Below are 19,029 nucleotides of genomic sequence, written 5' to 3'. Positions count from 1 at the left end.
TTCTGTGGATTTAGTTATCCGAAGTCAACTGTAATCCAAAAATATTAAATAAAAAATTCCAGATCCTGACTGGATAGCTTGGTGGGTTAGCATCCTGAAGTGCAGAGGTTACTGGTTCAATCCCCAGTCAGGGCACATACAGGAACAGATCAATATTTCAGTCTCTCTCTCTCTCTCTCTCTCTAATCAATAAAATAAACATTTAAAAAAAATCCAGAAATAAATATTTGTAAGTTTTAAATTGCTTGTCATTCTGAGTTGCACAACATCTGAGATCATTCCTCTTTCCCACCTGGAATCTGATTCACCCTTTCCCATTGTATTGAAGTGTGGAAAAGAAAGACTCTTAACATGAATAATTTTTGGCAAAAGTTACTTCCTCTAAAACAAAGAGACTTTTAGCAGAACTTACTTTTTCTGAAAAGACTCCCTATTCCTGGCCTTGAGGCTGGTTTCCCAGACTGTGGCCTTGGGCTAGCCTTGCAAAGATGCAGGTGTTCTCAGAATGTTTCTCCCTGAATTAACCCTATAGATAAACATTGTAAGAAGGCTTGTTTCACTGCTTTGTTTTACTACTATGCTTCCTCTCCTCCCCATTCCTCAGTCAGTATGTAATTTTCCCTTTAAAAGCTAGCCTGAAACTGTTCCCTGCCGCATTGATTTGAAAGGCTCCACATGCAGCATTAAAGACTCCTTAATTTCTTTTTTTTTTTTTTTTTCATTTTTCCTAAGCTGGAAATAGGGAGGCAGACAGACTCCCACATGTGCCCGACCGGGATCCACCCAGCATGCCCACCAGGGGGCGATGTTCTGCCCCTCTGGGGGGTCGCTCTGTTGCATCCAGAGCCATTCTAGCACCTGAGACAGAGGCCACAGAGCCATCCCCAGCGCCCGGGCCATCTTTGCTCCAATGGAGCCTCGGCTGCGGGAGGGGAAGAGAGAGACAGAGAGGAAGGAGAGGGGGAGGGGTGGAGAAGCAGATGGGTGCTTCTCCTGTGTGCCCCGGCCAGGAATTGAACCCGGGACTTCTGCATGCCAGGCCGACGCTCTACTGCTGAGCCAACCAGCCAGGGCCGACTCCTTAATTTCTAATTTGGCTAATTGATTGTGTGGCAAGATGTTTGTTTCTCACTGTTCTGATACAACTGTGTCAACATTGTATTTGCTACCCACCTGTTACCCATTTGTTGCTGTCTCAATTACCTGCTAGACCAGTGTTTCCCAACCTTTTTTGTGCCATGCCCCACCTTAACCATAGGGGGGGACATAAAATTTTTATGTCCCCCCCTATGTAACATACATAATTTTTAACATTAAAAAATTGATTTGTTCACTTAATAAACATAAATGATAGGTTCTAGGAAGAAATCACTATGAAATTGTTAACAAAACACAGTGGGTAAAATTTCAAAACACATAATGAAAAACAGAAATTTAAATTCCAAATAATTTTAATACAGATTTTTCTATATTAATTTATTATTTTAATTTAGTGTGATCCTTGCGCTTGATGCTTGCTGCACAGAGATTTTATATTAGGTTCCAATTTGGTTAGTTTAGTCTCAAGTCTCCACGTTGTGTTATATCCAGCCGATTTCTTTTTTTTACCAGTAAATCATTTACAGCACTAAATCCACATTCAGCTAAAAATGAAGATGGAAATGGTAGCAATAGTTTTCTTGCACATTTGGTTGAATTTGGGTATTTGATTTCTGTTTCCTCACAAAGCCATGCCATCGCTCCTTTGATATTAAATAAAGCTTTAACTGACTCATCATTTTTGCAATTCTGCGAGTTCTTCTTGATACTGCATATTTGATATATCAGACAAATCCACTAACATTGGCTGCATCATCCATGTTGGGAAATCAATTTGTTTTAAATCAGAAAATCTTTCTTTTAAATCAGCCGATAGAATATTCAAATGATTGACAATAACAAGTAAAGCGGTATCAGTTACTTCACATTTTTGGAGCCAATGAAACTGTTTAAAGTTTTTGTTGTTAATATGTTTCTGACATAACTCAATATTGGTAATGAAACCAAATATCTTTGCTTTTGCATCGACAAGAGTTTTATTTGTTCCTTGAAGTTGCTTATTTAATATATTTAGTTTTTCAAAGATATCGGCTAAATAACTCACAAATGCTTTACCATCTATTGTTAACAGATACTTCATTTCAGGTTTGTCACTTAAAAAATCACTGAGTATCAAACAGTTCCATAAATCTTTTCAAACAGTTTCCTTTAGATAGCCATCTTACTTCAGTATGAAGTAAAAGTCTCACATGGTCTTCAGTTTGTTCTTCACAAAATAGCTTGAAAAGACGCTCACATTTGGCACTAGCTTTAATAGCATTAACACACTTTATTACTGTATGTAATACTTCATTCAGAACAGGCGAGATGTTTTTAGCTACCAAGTTTTCCCTATGAATAACACAATGCACAAGAATCATTTCTGGATTCGCATCTTTCATCAATTTTAAGCAGCCATTTTTCTTGCCCATCATATTGGGAGTACCATCTGCAGCACAAGATGTTATATTTTTCATTGGTATATCATTGACATCTAAGTAGTTTTTTAGCTTATTATATATATCTTTGGAGGTAGTGGTGCTTTCTAATCTTTTACAGAACAACATTTCTTTTTTTGTATTTTTATGAAGCTGGAAACGGGGAGAGACAGTCAGACAGACTTCCGCATGCGCCCGACCGGGATCCACCCGGCACGCCCACCAGGGGCGATGCTCTGCCCACCAGGGGGCGATGCTCTGCCCCTCCAGGGCGTTGCCCTGCCACGACCAGAGCCATTCTAGCACCTGGGGCAGAGGCCAAGGAGCCATCCCCAGTGCCTGGGCCATCTTTGCTCCAATGGAGCCTTGGCTGCAGGAGGGGAAGAGAGAGACAGAGAGGAAGGAGGGGGGGTGGAGAAGCAAATGGGCGCTTCTCCTATGTGCCCTGGCCGGGAATTGAACCTGGGTCCCCCGCACGCCAGGCCGACGCTCTACCACTGAGCCAACCGGCCAGGGCCCAGAACAACATTTCTTCAGCAAAATGTCCTTTATCAATATATCTTACGTAAGTTATCAATACTGCCTCACTGTCTCTCAAAGTTGATTCATCCATTTGCAAGGAGAATTTTCTTGTTTTCAGCTTTTCAATAAGTTGTTTTTCAATATCCTCACTCATTTCGTCTATTCTTCTGCTAACAGTATTGTCACTGAATGGCATAGCTTTTACATCTTTGTCATCTTTTTCAAGAACCGTTTTTAAGAAATGCTGATATTGACGGTTTTATTAAATTCTCTCCTATAGTGTGATTTTCTCCAGTTTTAGCGATGAATAAAGAAATTTGATAACTAGCCTCAAGAACACGATTATTAGTTGAAGTATGAGCAGTAAATAGAGACTTTAATGTTGTTCTTTTTTCAAAAATTTTTTTTAAAGTTTTAAAGTAACTCAAATCTGAATTAATTTGAGCACTATGTTTCGCCTTCAAATGTGCCTCAAGACAACTTCGTTTCATTGATTCGTTGGTCAAGCATTGCTGGCATAAAAGACAAAAAGGAATCCACTCATCGTGAACAGCGGGTATGAACCCAAATTTTAAATATTCCTCCGAATATTGACGAGTTTTTTTCTTGCTTGCACCACTCATTTTATTATGGGCTATAAGAAATAAAAATAGATGGCCCGGGCGCTGGGGATGGCTCCTTGGCCCAGGCACTAGAGTCGCTCTGGTCACGGCAGAGCGACGCCCTGGAGGGGCAGAGCATCGCCCCCTGGTGGACAGAGCGTAGCCCCTGGTGGGCGTGCCGGGTGGATCCCAGTCGGGCGCATGCAGGAGTCTGTCTGTCTCTCCTCGTTTCCAGCTTCAGAAAAATACAAAAAAAAAATAATAATAAAGAAATAAAAATAAGATCAATTAAAAACTAATTATTAAAATATGTGTTAAAATATATTCAGTGTGACATAGAGTAAACGTATACTAAAAATTCATATTTATTTAAATGTATATAACACATTTACTACACTACCACCGCAAATCAAAAGGTATCTATATTTTTTCCACTTGACAAAATTTTCTGGAAAGTTATGCTTCTAAAATTAAAATTGTCGTGCATGCACTATTATAGCCCCAATAATATTTATAAAATATTAGTGCTTTCTAGCCCCGATGCAAGAAGTACTTAATAAAGAGTTTAATATTGATAAAAATAAAATCAAATACTTACCAATTATATCTATACAATATATATATATGTATATTTATTAAATCAATGAGCTTTTACAACAGTTTTGACTGACACTTATTTCAAATTAACACCAACTGAATGATGTGAAACACTACAGAAGTTGCGATGGGCCAGTTAGGTGAGAATAACTGCGTTGTTTAGCGAGTTTTTAAAACGTCCGGGGTTCCCCAGGGCAGACGGCACACTCCGCGGTGAACCCAGGACGAAGTTTACTTGACAACGCCTATTACCCAGTTGATATTTTTATCTCATCAAACGAAATTATACTTAATAATTATTTACCGCAATTATTTAAGAATTGCATTTTTTGTTAAATTTGGCACCGATATCTAGCATTACATTTAAATGGCCCAGGGCGAAAGAGTTAAAGTCGTGTGGAGTCCATTTTCAAATTGCCCCCCTTAACTATCGAATTGCCCCCCTGTCTAGAGCCTGCGGCAATTCTGGAATTAGGAAGGGTGGTGAGTGTGGCTCCCCCCCTCAGCCCCAGGTGTCAGTCTGTCAGACGTTTTTCACAGACTTCAGTAGGATGTGGCCCCAGGGGTCCATGGGTGTGGCCTCTGAAACTACTAAGTGTAGTCTGCCCACAGTCTGGACAGTTTCTGCTGAGTCTCCTGTGGGGTGAAAGCATCAGTCTTAGACTTGTGAGTGTGTGGGGAAAGCTCTGGCCTCAACACCAGAAAAATGAATCACTGATAATGTCCCCTGATTCTTGGCTTCTCAGCATGATTCAGTCTCCATGCCTGGGGCAGGAGAGACTCCTGAGGGCAGAGCAGTTGCTTTCCCCCAGGCTAATGCCACTGCTCCACCCAAGAAAGATGGCAACTGCAATATTGGAGAATGACTCAGCAGAGGATTTCCAGTGGCTGTCCCCCACAGCGTCTCTCTCTGGGCCTCCAACTTTATACTCTCCTCATGCAACTCTAGTCCTCTCAGCTCTCCCCCACTGGAGCCCTGGGTAAGTGGCTGTGAATGAGATTTTCTGTACTGGCCCTTTAAGACAGAGCCTGCATCTCTGAGAGCTCTGTCTCTCATAGACAAACCCCAGCTCTTTTCACCACCAAATGCTGTCTGGGAGCCTCTTCTAGACTCTGAGGCTATAGGCTGGGGATCCTGACCTGGGGCTGAGGACCCACACCTCTCAGGCCACCCTACCTGCAGTGCGAATCCCTCCAGACCCTCAGCCACCACTCACTCCTAGGAGCAGGGCAGCCCTTTTTGCAACTCCACTCTTTCTATCAGTCTCCGTGTGGCTTCTTCTGTGATCCTTAGTTATACATTCCTCTTCATTTAGTCCAAAGTTGGTTACTCAAGATGATTGTTCTTAAATTAAGTTGTAATCCAATTTGGTCCAGGGAGGTGGTAGTTGGAACATCTGCTTATTCCATCGCCATTTTGGACTCTCCCTGTTTCTTCCTTTTAAGCTATGTGTTTCAGTAGTGGCATTTTTGGGGGTAGTTACCATTAGGTTATTAAAAGAAAAATTATCATATTTATTAGAGTTTGTTATCTCATGAGTGCTTCTGCACTCCATCCTCCTTTGCTACTGCTGATCTTTGTCCTCTCCCCTTTTATGTTATTGTTGTCACAGATTATCTTTATTTTTATTATAGTCTTGTTGGAGCTTTTACTTGTACTTTTGTTTTATTCTTTGTATCTGGTCAGATAACCCCCTTTAGTATTTCCTGTAGTAGGGGAGCAATGTGGGACTTGGGAGGCTGGGGGAGACACAGCCTGGTTCTTCCTCTAATACCACTCAAAGTGCAACCCTGGGTAGGGTAGGGGCTGCATGCTGCAAACCGGGGCCCTAGCACCCAAGCTTTGGGAGCAGGGTGAGTGGGGCACAGATCACAGATCAAGTGTGTCTCCATGCCATGCACTGGACAAACTCTGTGAGCTGCAGGGACAGATGAGCACGGAACAATCTCCATGGGCTATTTGTGCATGGATCTTGGGAGCATGAAGCAGGCTATGTGTGCACCTAGCGCCTGCCATCACAAATGGAGCCCAGTGATGCAAGCAGACACCAGGAACTGGCTATGTTCCTGCTCTTGGATGCATGCCCACCTTTTCAGCTCCTTCCCCTCTGCCCTTCAGTATCTCCACTTCTGGCTCCAAAACAAAACCCATACTTAAAGTGCCTCCGTCCTTCAGATCACTGAGGAAAGAGAAAAACTCAGTCCTCCAGCTTTTGTCCTTAGGGAATAGATACTATCTTCTGCCTGCCTTATCACCCAATCAAAACTTTGTCTATCTGGTGTGTGGATATTTCAGGTACACCTGGGCACCTTCTGTTTATAGTTGTTGAATTTGTTGAAATTTCAAGGAGAGAGATCCAGAGTATCTCTCACGCTGCCATTTTGAGGTCACTTCAGAATTCATTTCTTTACATCTCTCTTTTACTACAGGTGTGATTTTGTTGATCTTTGGCAAGAGGGTACTAAAAAAAATGAAGTTTTAAATATTATGAGTGAATAAAAAAGTAATCCTGTCAAAAGTTATAATTATAAAAAAATTAAAAATAAAATTTGCATGAGAAAAAACATACCTGAATAATCACACTGGGATATTTTACTATAGCCTCAAGAAATAAAGAAACGCAATCATAGTCTTAGCATGAGTGCTTGGGAAATAGTTAATATATATTTTTTAAAGTATAGAAGCATTGCCTGACCAGGTAGTGGCACAGTGGACAGAGCATTATCTGGCATGCTGAGAACCCAGGTTTGAAACCCCGAGATTGTCAGCTTGAGCGTGGGCTCCTCCAGCTTAAGCACGGGGTCCCTGGTTTGAGTGCTGGATCATAGACATGACCCCATGGTCACTGGATTGATTCCAAAGGTTGCTGGCTTGAGCAAGGGGTCACTGGCTTGGCTGGAGCCCCTCGGTCAAGGCATGCATGAGAAGCAATCAATAAACAGCTAACGTGCTGCAACTAAGAGCTGATGCTTCTCATCTCTCTCCCATTCTGTCGCTTTGTCTTGCTTAAAAAAAAAGTGTAGAGGCATTAGAGCAGTGGTCCCCAACCCCAGGCCGCGGACTGGTACCAGTCCGTGGGCCATTTGGTACCGGTCCACAGAGAAAGAATAAATAACTTACATTATTTCCATTTTATTTATATTTGTCTGAACGATATTTTTTAAAAATGACCAGATTCCCTCTGTTACATCCGTCTAAGACTCACTCTTGACGCTTGTCTAGGTCATGTGATACATTTATCTGTCCCACACTAAAGGCCGGTCCGTGAAAATATTTTCTGACATTAAACCGGTCTGTGGCCCAAAAAAGGTTGGGGACCACTGCATTAGAGGAAAAATGCAGTTTTAACCACATACAACTAAAAATTGAAATCATTGAGAGATTATGCTCAAGTAACAGGAAACACCCAGAATGTGCCTGAAATGAGGAAAGTACTGATTCTCACATGGAAGGACTGGTTTAGCCAAGTCACTGCACAGTGTGGTGGAAGAACTGTTATGTAGATATTTTGCACTGCACCATTGTAGTGGTCATAGTGGGATAGGAATCACATAGTCAGCAATGGTATTAACAGGACAAGACACTTACTAGTCAAATTAGACCTAATACAAATACAGTGCAAAGAAGAGCAGCTGGCATACCCTTCAGAAAACAGTCTCAACCATGAGTCTACATTTGTTGCCTGGTGGATATATATGGGCTTGCAGGAAAATCCAACCTATGGACCTATGCTGGATTTTTTTTCTTTATTAAGGGAGAGGAGGGGAGGCATAGAGACAGACTTCCCTATGCACCTCAATTGGGATCCACCTGGCAAGCCCCATACTAGGCCATGCTGCCCTTCTGGGGCACTGCTCCATTGCTCAGCAACAGGGTGCCACTTTTAGCACCTGAGGTGAAGGCCTCGGAGCCATACTCAGTGCCTGGATCCAACTCACTCAAACCAATCCAGCCATGGCTGTGGGAGGGGAGGGTAAAAAAGAAGGGGGGAGAGGGTGGATAAGCAGATGGTCGCTTCTCCTATGTGCCCTGACCAGTAATTGAATCCAGGACATCCACATGCCAGGCCAACAGTCTACCACTGAGCCAACCGGTCAGAGCCCTATGCTGGATCTTGATTGTTGAATTCTAAACAACTGTAAAGTTTGTATCTGAGATGAATGGGAGTCATAGTGTTGGTTATGAGGATATGTTTGGCTGGCAGGGCAAAGATTGAAGAAAGCAACCTAAAAGGAAGTGTACCCAAAAGCTCTACGCTTCTGTTTCCTTTTGCACAAGTGGCTTCAAAACCAGTCTAATCCTATTTTGCTTTTGCAGTCATTTCATGTAATTAGGCCTTGGTGATTTCTAACATGGATCCATAAAGGCAACAGATTGTAAAAAAGTAGTTCACAACATTACTCATGTTGCTATAACAGTCAGGAAGGGTCATCTCAAACTCTAGATTTTATTGTCTTATCACAGGTCTCTCTTCTTAATGCAAACTGCATCGTCTAAATCCCAGCAAAAAACAATGACGAACAGCAAAGGATAATAGATTAAAAAAAAATTCACACGGGATTATTTAAGACCTTGGCATACTTACAAATATATGGTAAATATTTATGAACTAAAATAATACTGAATGTTCAACTGTAATTGAAAAGAACCATTTATTTATTTTTTAACATTTTATTTTTTTAAGACTTTATTCATTTTAGAGAGACAGAGACAAAGAGAAAAAAAGGGGGGGAGGAGCAGCAAACATCAACTTCCATATGTGCCTTGACCAAGCAAGACCAGGGTTTCGAACCAGCGATCTCACCATTCCAGGTCAGTGTATTATCTAGTGCGCCACCACAGGTCAGGTCAAAAATCATATTTATTGACAAGATAATGGCGTAAGGCTCTTCAAGCCAATGAAAAGGGTTTTCTGATAACATATATGGGTAAGGAATATTCATTCAATAGGTACTTGCTCCAGGCCAGTAGAAAAAGAAGTGAACAAATACCAAAGTATTATTTTTCAATATTCCTTTCTTTACAGAACAATTACAAAACTACATAAAATTTAAACCTACTTGCATATTAGTAAAACACTTCAACTCACCCACAGATCTAACAAACTTTAATACAGAAACACAAAATGTTTATTAACTGACTAAAAGGAAAAAAAATACCTTTAAGCTCTTGCTTAAAGAGTACCTACAGATTTATATTACCTCAGTGTTTACTTGGGGAAGTAGAAATCCATACTACAGAGAATCACTTTAAGAATGAGCCAGTGATAATGACCATGTGTGCATTTCTCTTTTTAAAATTTTTCTTAAATGAGAAGCGGGGAGGCAGAGAGACAGGCTCCTTGCATGTATCCTGATGGGGATCCATCTGGCAAGCCCCCTACTGGGCAATGCTGTACCCATCTTGGGCTGTTGCTTCACTGCTCAGCAACCAAGCTATTTTAGCACCTGAAGCAAGGGCATGGAGCCATCCGCAGTGCCTGGGGCCAACTTGCTCCAACCGAGCCATGGCTGTAGGAGGAGAAGAGAGATAGACGGGTGGGGGGGGGGGAGAAGCAGATGGTCGCTTTTCCTGTGTGCCCTGACTGGGGATCAAACCCGGGACTTCCACACACCAGGCCGACACTCTACCACTGAGCCAAACAGGCAGGGCTAAAGCGCTTCTTTCATGTTGTGAATTTTTAGGAGTATATGAATTAATTTACACCAGGCTTACATGTACTAGTTATGATAATATGGTTTCCTTCCAGTGCAGTTTTCAAGCTATGCTGAAAGTGTTAAAATGTAAAAGTTTGTCTTCATTTTCGGTTACACGGTATCTATTCAGTGTCCACTCTCACGTGGTATTGCAGGGATGTGAAGTAAAATGAAGTTTTTCCTACACTGTTTACATTCAACAGAATTCTCTTGATTGAGTTTTTTTCATGGCTTTTCAAGAAAATGGGATGGCTGAAGGCTTTTCCACATTCTTTACATTTATATGATTTCTCTGCACTGTGCATTCTTACATGTCTGTGAAAGGTTCTTACACATTCCTTATATTCGTAATTTTCTTTTCTTTCTTTTTTTTGTGACAAAGACAGAGAGAGACAGAGAGAGGGACAGATATGGACAGACAGACAGGAAGGGAGAGAGATGAGAAGCATCAGTTCTTCATTGCAGCTCCTTAGTCTCTTTAGTTGTTCATTGATTGCTTTTTCATATGTGCCTTGACTGGGGGCTGCAGCAGAGTGAGTGATCCTTTGCTCAAGCCAGTGACCTTTGGGCTCAAGCTGGTGATCATGGGGTCATGTCTATGATCCCACGGTCAAGCCAGCGACCCTGCACTCAAACTGGTGAGCCCACGCTCAAGCCAGCAGCCTTGGAGTTTCAACCTGGGTTCTCCGGATCCCAGTCCGATGCTCTATCCACTGCATCCCCCCCGGTCAGGCTGTAGATTTTAAGTGTGAGTTCTTTCATGACTTTGTAAAGAACAGGAATGACTAAAGCCTTTTCTACAATCTTTACAATGATAGGGCTTTTCTTCAGTGTGAATTCTTTCATTCTTTCTAATAAATTGGAAAATTTATTTTTCTAACATTCTTTGCATTTATACAGTTATAGGGGACCTCTCCAATCTGGATTATCAGACATGACAGCACAGCTGAAAGACAAATGATGGCTCTTCCACATCTTTATGTCAGCAGGGTTTCTCTCTGCAATGTGTTTGCACGTGTTTCTGAAAACTGCTTGAGAAACTGAAGCCTTTATCACATTTTGCACATTCGTAGGGCTTTTCTCCACTGTGTGTTCTTTCACATATTTGAGAGTACGTTAGACAACTAAAGGCTTTGCCACATTGCCTACATTGATATGGTATCTCTTCACTATGAATTTTTTTCATGAAATTGAAAGCAAGCGGGACAACTAAAGGCTTTCTCACAGTGTTTACATTCATAGGGTTTCTCCCCAGTATGAGTTCTTTCATGACTCCTAAGGGAAATGGGATAATAGAAAGTTTTACCACATTTCTTACATTCATGGGGCTTCTTTCCATTATGATTTCTTTGATGTTTTTGAAGATATCTGAGAGAAGTGAAGGCTTTCCCACACTCCTTACACTCATAGGGCTTTTCTCCACTGTGTATCATTTCATGACTTAGAAAGTTTCTTAGACACCTGATTTCTTTCCCACACTCCTTACATTTAAAAGGTCCATCATTAGTGTGCTTTATCATGTGTCTTTGAAATGTGGTGAGAGAACTCAAGGCTTTCCCACACTTCTTACACTCATAGGGTTTCTCCTGAACATGGGTTCTCTTTCCAGGATGAATACTTTCATGTTTTCCAAGGGAGCTGGAAGAACAGAAGCTCTTACCACATTCCTTACATTCATAGGATTTATCTCCTTTATGCATTCTCCGATGTCTATATAAGTTACTTAAATAAGTGAAGGCTTTACCGCATTTTGTACATTCATAGGGCCGTCCTCCACTGTGTGCCCTTTCATGTATTCGACTATACCGGCGATTGTGAAAAGCTTTCCCACACTCCTTACATTTGTAAGGCTTTTCTTCATGTTCCTGACGCTGGTACAGTTGAAGTCCAGTAGAAGATCTCACATGGCTGTTAAAAAATAAAGGATACACGAAGACTTGGCTACACAGGCTGGATTGAGGCAGTTTTATATCAGCAGGAGCCTCCTTCTTTTCACTATGATTTGGAATCTGGCTGACGGTTTCTCCACACTGACTATCTAACTTCCTTTCACAGAGTGTCTCTGCCACAGGACTGCTGTAAAAATCAGAAGCATATTATTAATACTTTGTTTATTAGTAATTTTATATTCATTAATATTATAACAGTGACATTTTTACCACTTTTCAAGAAAAGTGTAGGGTTTCTGCACATTCTGATTGTCTGAATGTGGATATACTAAAAACTATGAAAAACGGCTTGATCATAGATATTATGAAAACAGTAATATTTATTAATGGTGTTTCTGTATACTGTTTCCAAGTATACTTATTTTTATACACTAAACATCTAGGTCATATTAGAGAAAAATGTATTGATAAAAGTATTCTAAGAATGAATTAATTGGAAGCTGGGCTGATTAGATTGGTTTGCCTGTTTTTAAAATTTGATGTCATAATAAGTTTCTCTTGTGGGACACTGCTTTCTCATGTAGGTGACTCACCTAAGATTCATCCCATGATTTTCATACTGATCTTCACTGTCATGCTCTTCCCATTTTTCTTCTAAAACATATGCTAGAAAAAAGCAATATAAACTATTAAAGAACATAGGAAATGGTTAGATTTTAGGTCCATGATAAGCTGTGATCATACCTAGTTTAATTATCAATGTATTCCTTTTCCACATTTCACTTCTTAAATCAGCATTGATGAGCAAGCAACACTATAATTTTCTAATCAACTAAATAACTAAGAAATTGTCATCCCTACCTATTGAGGCCAGGTTCCTGAAGGTTTCCTGCATCACATCTCTGTAGAGTTTCTTCTGGATTGGATCCAGGAAAGCCCACTCTTCCATGGTGAACTTCACATTAACATCCTCCAAGGCCACTGAGTCCTAAAATATCCCACATATGTATAGGACGATGGGTGAGACAGAGAGCACTGAGAGTCTATACATAATGCATAAGAAATTCACATATGACATGTGGCCCCCAACATTTATTCTATGACTTGGTGGTTGTCCGACTTATTTATTGGCCACACTTACTTCCTCATGAGCACACGGAATTTGCTACATTTTTATTGTGATCACTTTAAATCTTTAGTGCTCTTTAATGTCAGGGTACAGAGCACTTTGGAGAAATTCTATACAAATTTTTTTTTTTTTTTTTTTCTGAAGCTGGAAACGGGGAGAGACAGTCAGACAGACTCCCGCATGCGCCCGACCAGGATCCACTCGGCACGCCCACCAGGGGCAATGCTCTGCCCACCAGGGCGTCACTCTGCCACGACCAGAGCCACTCCAGCGCCCGGGGCAGAGGCCAAGGAGCCATCCCCAGCGCCCGGGCCATCCCCGCTCCAATGGAGCCCTGGCTGCAGGAGGGGAAGAGAGAGACAGAGAGGAAGGAGGGGGGCGGTGGAGAAGCAAATGGGCGCTTCTCCTATGTGCCCTGGCCAGGAATCGAACCCGGGTCCCCCGCACGCCAGGCCAACGCTCTACCGCTAAGCCAACCAGCCAGGGCCTTGTTTGGTTTTCTTTTTGCTTATTCAGTGAGAGGAGGGGAGGTACAGACACAAGACTCCTGACTTTCACAGACTTTCGCAATGTGCACAAATTATACTTTTGAGTGCAGATACTGTCAATGCAAAACTCCACCCTAGAAACAGGCCCAGGGAACCACAACTAAAACCTCAAAAGGGGTGTCTCCCCTTCCCCATGTGCACCTACACCCCCAGCTTTCCAGAGCTGGAGCTTTTCAGTTTAAAGGTAATTTAAATGGTGGGTGTGAGCAGGGAGGACACCTGCAGGAGGCGGCCCCCAGGAAGAATCCAGTGGGCCCTCAAGTGGTTCCCTTTGAACCACTATTGATATTTTGAATGACAGAAAGCCAGTGTTTGAACAATCTGCAAAGTCACTTAAATCCAGTATTTATGTGTAAAGGAGGGAATAAAATTGTAAGAAACTTCAACAAGAAAATCCACAAGTATCAACTTCAAAAAGTAAAAAAACAAGTTAATTATTGTTTCCATGGCAAATTTTGTTTTGTAAACTATTAATCATACTTCAACACCTCTGGTATAAGATCTGAAAAGCTATCTGACTCACCAAAATTAAAAGAATAGACTTTTAATATTCCTACCCACACTGGGAGGAAAAAGAAAAACAAGAGTTTAATACATGCAATGCAACCGTGGAATTTTAATTTTTCTGGAAGTCACCTCTCTCTTGCATCTTTGGAAATATTTTATACTGTGCTTCAAGTTGTAGTGACTAAATAAATTTTTATTCACTCAAACCTTGGGACTAAAATAAAATGAATAAATGTTTAAAGGTCACAAACTCAGGGAGAAGCAGTGCTGATCTAGAACACCCAGGAAAGTTACCCAAGAGGAACCTCCACCCAGAGGATTTCCCATATAGGATGTCTGTGCCCAGGGAGGACCCTAGGAGAGGCACAAAGAGTTTATGCAAAGGACCTACTGTTCTCTCATGTAAATTATCCACAGACACAAAACAAACCTTTTAAAAACAGCCATCCATTGACTATGGGAAAATAATAAATAACTAAAATATTGAATGTGTTTTATTAAAAAAGGAGATTAAGAGGCCCATAATGGATTCACCTGTGCTAAATTATATCACCAAAGCCAAATCTCAATACAGTCATGAGCCACATAACCTATGTTCAACAAGAGACCACATATAAGATGGTGGTCCCAGAAGATTATAATGAATTTAAAAAATTCCTATTACCCAGTGCACTCACACCCGTGATAACATCGCATGTTTATGGTGATGCTGGTGTGAACAAGCTCATTGTGCTGCCAGTCCTATGAAAGTACAGCACATACAATTATACTTAATGATAAATGGCTATGTTACTGGTTTATGTTTTTATTATACTATATTTTTAACCTTTACTATTTAAAAAAAAATTTTATCAAGCGAGAGGCAGGGAGGCAGAGAGACAGACTCCTGCATGTGCCCAACCTGGATCCACCTGGCAAGCCCCGTCTGAGGCTGATGCTCTGCCCATCCAGGACCATGCTCATAACCGAGCTATTGTTAGCACCTGAGGTGAGGCCATGCAGCCACCCTCAGCACCTGGAGCAACTTGTTCATTCCAGCCATGGCTGTGAGAGGGCACAAGAGAGAGAGAGAGAGAGAGAGGGAGGGAGGGAGAGAGAGGGAGAGAGGGAGAGAGGGAGGGAGGGAGGGAGGGAGGGAGGGAGAGAGAGAGAGAGAGAGAGAGAGAGAGAGAGAGGAGGGGGAGGCGTGGAGAAGCAGATGGTTGCTTCTCCTGTGTGCCCTGACTGGAATCGAACCCATGCTCTACTGCTGAGACAACCAGCCAGGGCCATTTCTTATCTTTAGAGTGTACTCTTTCTACTTATTAAAAAAAGTCTGCTATAAGGGTATGCTGTTTTATGCAGGCAGCAGCCTCAAAGATCTGGTATTTACTGTCTTTTGATTGCATCAATATCTCCTGTGCTTGATTTAATCTGTTATTTTATAAATTTAGTGGCCTAAGTGTACAATGTTATAAAATCTATAGTAGTGCACAGTAACATCCCAGACCCTCGCATTCACTCTCCACTCACTGACGCGTGCACAGCAACCTCGAGTGGCAAGCTCCATTCGCCATACCCAATATAGCTGTACCGTTGTTTAAATCTTGTATGCCCTATTTTTACTGTACTTCTATGTTTAGATTCACAGGTACTTACTACCATTACATTACAAATGCCTACAGTATTCAGTACAGTAACATGTTGTACAGGTTTGTAATAGGCTATACATATAAACTAGGTGTGCAGACAGGCTATACCATGCAGGTCTGTGTCAGAAGTCCAAACAGCAAAATTGCCTAAGGAGGTAGTATTCCCTGTGATAGGGTCCTAGTGTTGAGTATGGCAGTGGTACCTGTCCAAGCCAGGAGCCGTGGCCAGGGCCACTATCACAGCAGCCTGGCCCATGCAGGTTCGCATTGGATTCGGACAGTCGGTAAAGAAACAGCGGAGCCAAAAACTGGTGGGCCATAGTCTTTAATTCTAGCTTGCACCCGGCGTGCAAGTAAAAATACACACTGGGCTCCAAAACCCACTCACATTCAGTGCTTACAAAGCTACTGACTTATCCAAGTTTCCTAGAATCAAAGGTTTCTAGCTCACCAGCCTTATTCTCCTCAGTTCCCCATCTCCTTCCTTATCCCAGATACAAACACTACACAAACTGGCTTCTCACTCAGCACTCCGCCATCTTGGCTGCTTCTCCTGGCCACATGGCCTCTTTCTGCTCTCTGCTCTGCTCCCTCTGCTCTCTCATGCTAATCATCCCAGGAACCAAGAGCGCAAACTCTCATTCTGCCCCCATTTTATATTGTAGCTTCACAACCTCTAACCCAATATACAAAATAGGGAAGTCTCTAATACAAAGTCACTTCTCTGAGGCATGATTGGATTGTACTACCCCACATCAAAAAGGGTGGGAAAGGCTTAATCCCAAAACCAAGCCCCAGGCTACAACGATCCTGCCTGCCCCCAACACACATTAATATCACCTGGGTGATGGCCTCCTCGTGGGCAGTGCCGTCTTTAACAAAGTGAGCATAATACATTTTATCTGCCCAACAGTACCCCAACCCCGGGGCCGCGGACTAGTACCGGTCCGCAAAGAAAGAATAAATAACTTACATTATTTCCGTTTTATTTATATTTAAGTCTGAACAATGTTTTATTTTTAAAAAATGACCAGATTCCCTCTGTTACATCCATCTAAGACTCTTGACTCTTGTCTCGTAAGTTCGACAATTATATTTAAAAATACCACAGTTTTTACGCCGGTCGCATAATTTTATTATGTGCATTAATCCGTCCCACCCTAAAGGCCGGTCTGTGAAAATATTTTCTGACATTAAACCGGTCCGTGGCCCAAAAAGGGTTGAGGACCACTGGTGTATGGGACCTCAGTATTGTGTATAGAGAGTTGGACATAAAGAGGAACTTTAAACTTACTTTTGGTAGCTGCTTAGAGTAGAAAATCCCCAACAGTCTGTACAAGGAAGTTAAGCATTAAACGGAGCTTGCCTGTGGCGGTAACTTACAAGCCCAACTAGTTAGATATCTTGACTTAAATCTTGCCTACAGAAGCAGGATAGTTTTATGCTTCAGCCTTGCAGCAATTACAGGAAGAACTGTAATCAACTTTAGAACAAAGAATACTTTCTAATGGAAATGTCAAGAATGTTGTGCATACTTGCTCTAATAGCTATGACTTTGTGGTTTATCCCCTTAAATCAGGGGTCGGGAACCTTTTTGGCTGAGAGAGCCATAACCGCCATATATTTTAAAATGTAATTCCATGAGAGCCATACAAAGGCCGGTTAGGTATTATCCAATAAAAATTTGGTGTTGTCCCAGAGGACAGCTGTGATTGGCTCCAGCCCACCCGCATGAACATGAGTGGTAGGAAATGAATGGATTGTAATACATGAGAATGTTTTATATTTTTAACATTTTTTTTTAATTAAAGATTTGTCTGTGAGCCAGATGCAGCCATCAAAAGCAACATCTGGCTCGGGAGCCATAGGTTCCCGACCCCTGCCTTAAATACTGCTCTCTCCTTAGGCTCCGGGCTGTTAGCTGTTTTTCAGCTAGCAGTCGCCTGCTGGCTAATAAACGCTCTTTAAATTTCTAACCAATTTGGGCTCCAGTCAATAATTACTTGCGTTCGGTCCATAACATTCCCCAGCTGAAGGGGTGCTTAACAGTACTAAACTGTACTTTTAACCTCTCCCAGGTATAAAATTTTAAACCAACTAGTTTGGAATTTCCTGATCAACACTAATCTGCCTAATAAAGCTCCTGCTGTTCCTTTCCTAAGGAAAAGTGACCTTGCCTGAAACAATCTTTTCTTTTGCTAATAACCTTGATCCCACTACATTTTTTGTCTATAAATTTCCATTTTGTGCAGCTCCTCTGAGATTCTATTTACTAGATAGGATGCTGCCAGATTCATGAATGGGGAATAAAGCCAATTAGATCTTCAGATTTATTTAGTCGAGTTTATTTTTAAAAACCCCACAAAACAGTTTGAAATGCACCACACACACACACTAATTGATTATGATGTTGTGCCTCAGAGAAGGGAAGATGGCGTTTGAGATTCGGTGGGAGGGGGGCGGGGAGACTGGAAATGCAGGCATCTGTAGCAGAGCTAGGCCTGGGAGACAGGTAGTGGATTTGCGACCCTGCTCCCCAAACATGGAAGACTCAGAAGAAAACGGGTTCCCTCTGGTTAGAAAGAAGGGATAGGGGACCCTAGAGACCACAGCCCCTCCCACGCAAACCCAGCAGCGTCGAGATTGTCCCCAATAACCCTCCCCGTGGTCACCGTACCACCTGGGGAAACGCGGAAATGCGGGTGCAGAGCTGCCCAGAAACGCTCTGGCGAAGTCGCCCGAAGTGATCGCTCGCAGTGACAGAGTGAACACTCGGGGTCAGGGTTGGCGGTCCAGGCTCCACACTGCGAGCCCGAGGGGACTGAGTTTGAGCGGAGCCCCCAGAGCGCAGACGCCAGGCTGGATGGTGAGGAGACCCGGCCGCCTTGGCGGCGGGGGGTGAGGGACACACCAGCCTCTCCTCCCGCCTCCTGGCCCGGCCCCGCACTCACCATGTCCAGGTTTCCCGGGTCTGCCGGAGGCCTGCCTACGACTCCCCGGACCAGTGCAGCTCGCAGCTCGACTGATGGTGGCTGAGCAACGTGGTGTTTTAAGGGCAACGGAACGTGATCCCTAGCGCAACCGGAGCGAGAAGGACATACGGACAGTAGCCGAACGGAGCCCCACCCACCTGCACCCACAGCTCCTGAGACAACAGACAGTCCGCAAGACATCGCCCCCTAGTGCCTGAGTTAGGACGCTTGATTCCGAAGCAGCCAGAACTCCCTGTCCAGGGACATATGCATGGAAGCGTCTTGCCGAAAGTCCATCAGGAAACTATGATCCTTCCTTGCAAAAACAGATACCTCACCAGCCTTGGCCGGGTAGCTCAGTTGGTTAGAGCGTCCTTGATACACCAAGGTGGCAGGTTTCATTCCCGGTCACAGACAAG

General features: G+C 42.6%; 1 protein-coding gene across 1 annotated transcript; it reads right to left on the bottom strand.

The window, feature by feature from the left end:
* Positions 1 to 9,081: 9,081 nt before the first annotated feature.
* LOC136378540 (zinc finger protein 627-like) lies at positions 9,082 to 19,029 on the bottom strand. Its single transcript, XM_066345572.1, is given in 5 exon segments — positions 9,082 to 11,108; positions 11,110 to 12,010; positions 12,417 to 12,489; positions 12,685 to 12,811; positions 18,590 to 19,029. Coding segments are annotated over 5 exon segments (1,515 nt in total). The 5' UTR covers positions 18,812 to 19,029; the 3' UTR covers positions 9,082 to 10,916.

This window comes from Saccopteryx leptura, chromosome 1, assembly GCF_036850995.1.
Source record: "Saccopteryx leptura isolate mSacLep1 chromosome 1, mSacLep1_pri_phased_curated, whole genome shotgun sequence".
Taxonomy (NCBI): Eukaryota; Metazoa; Chordata; class Mammalia; order Chiroptera; family Emballonuridae; genus Saccopteryx; species Saccopteryx leptura.
Note: the sequence above shows the minus strand (reverse complement) of the source record. Positions and strands in the feature narration are given on the sequence as shown.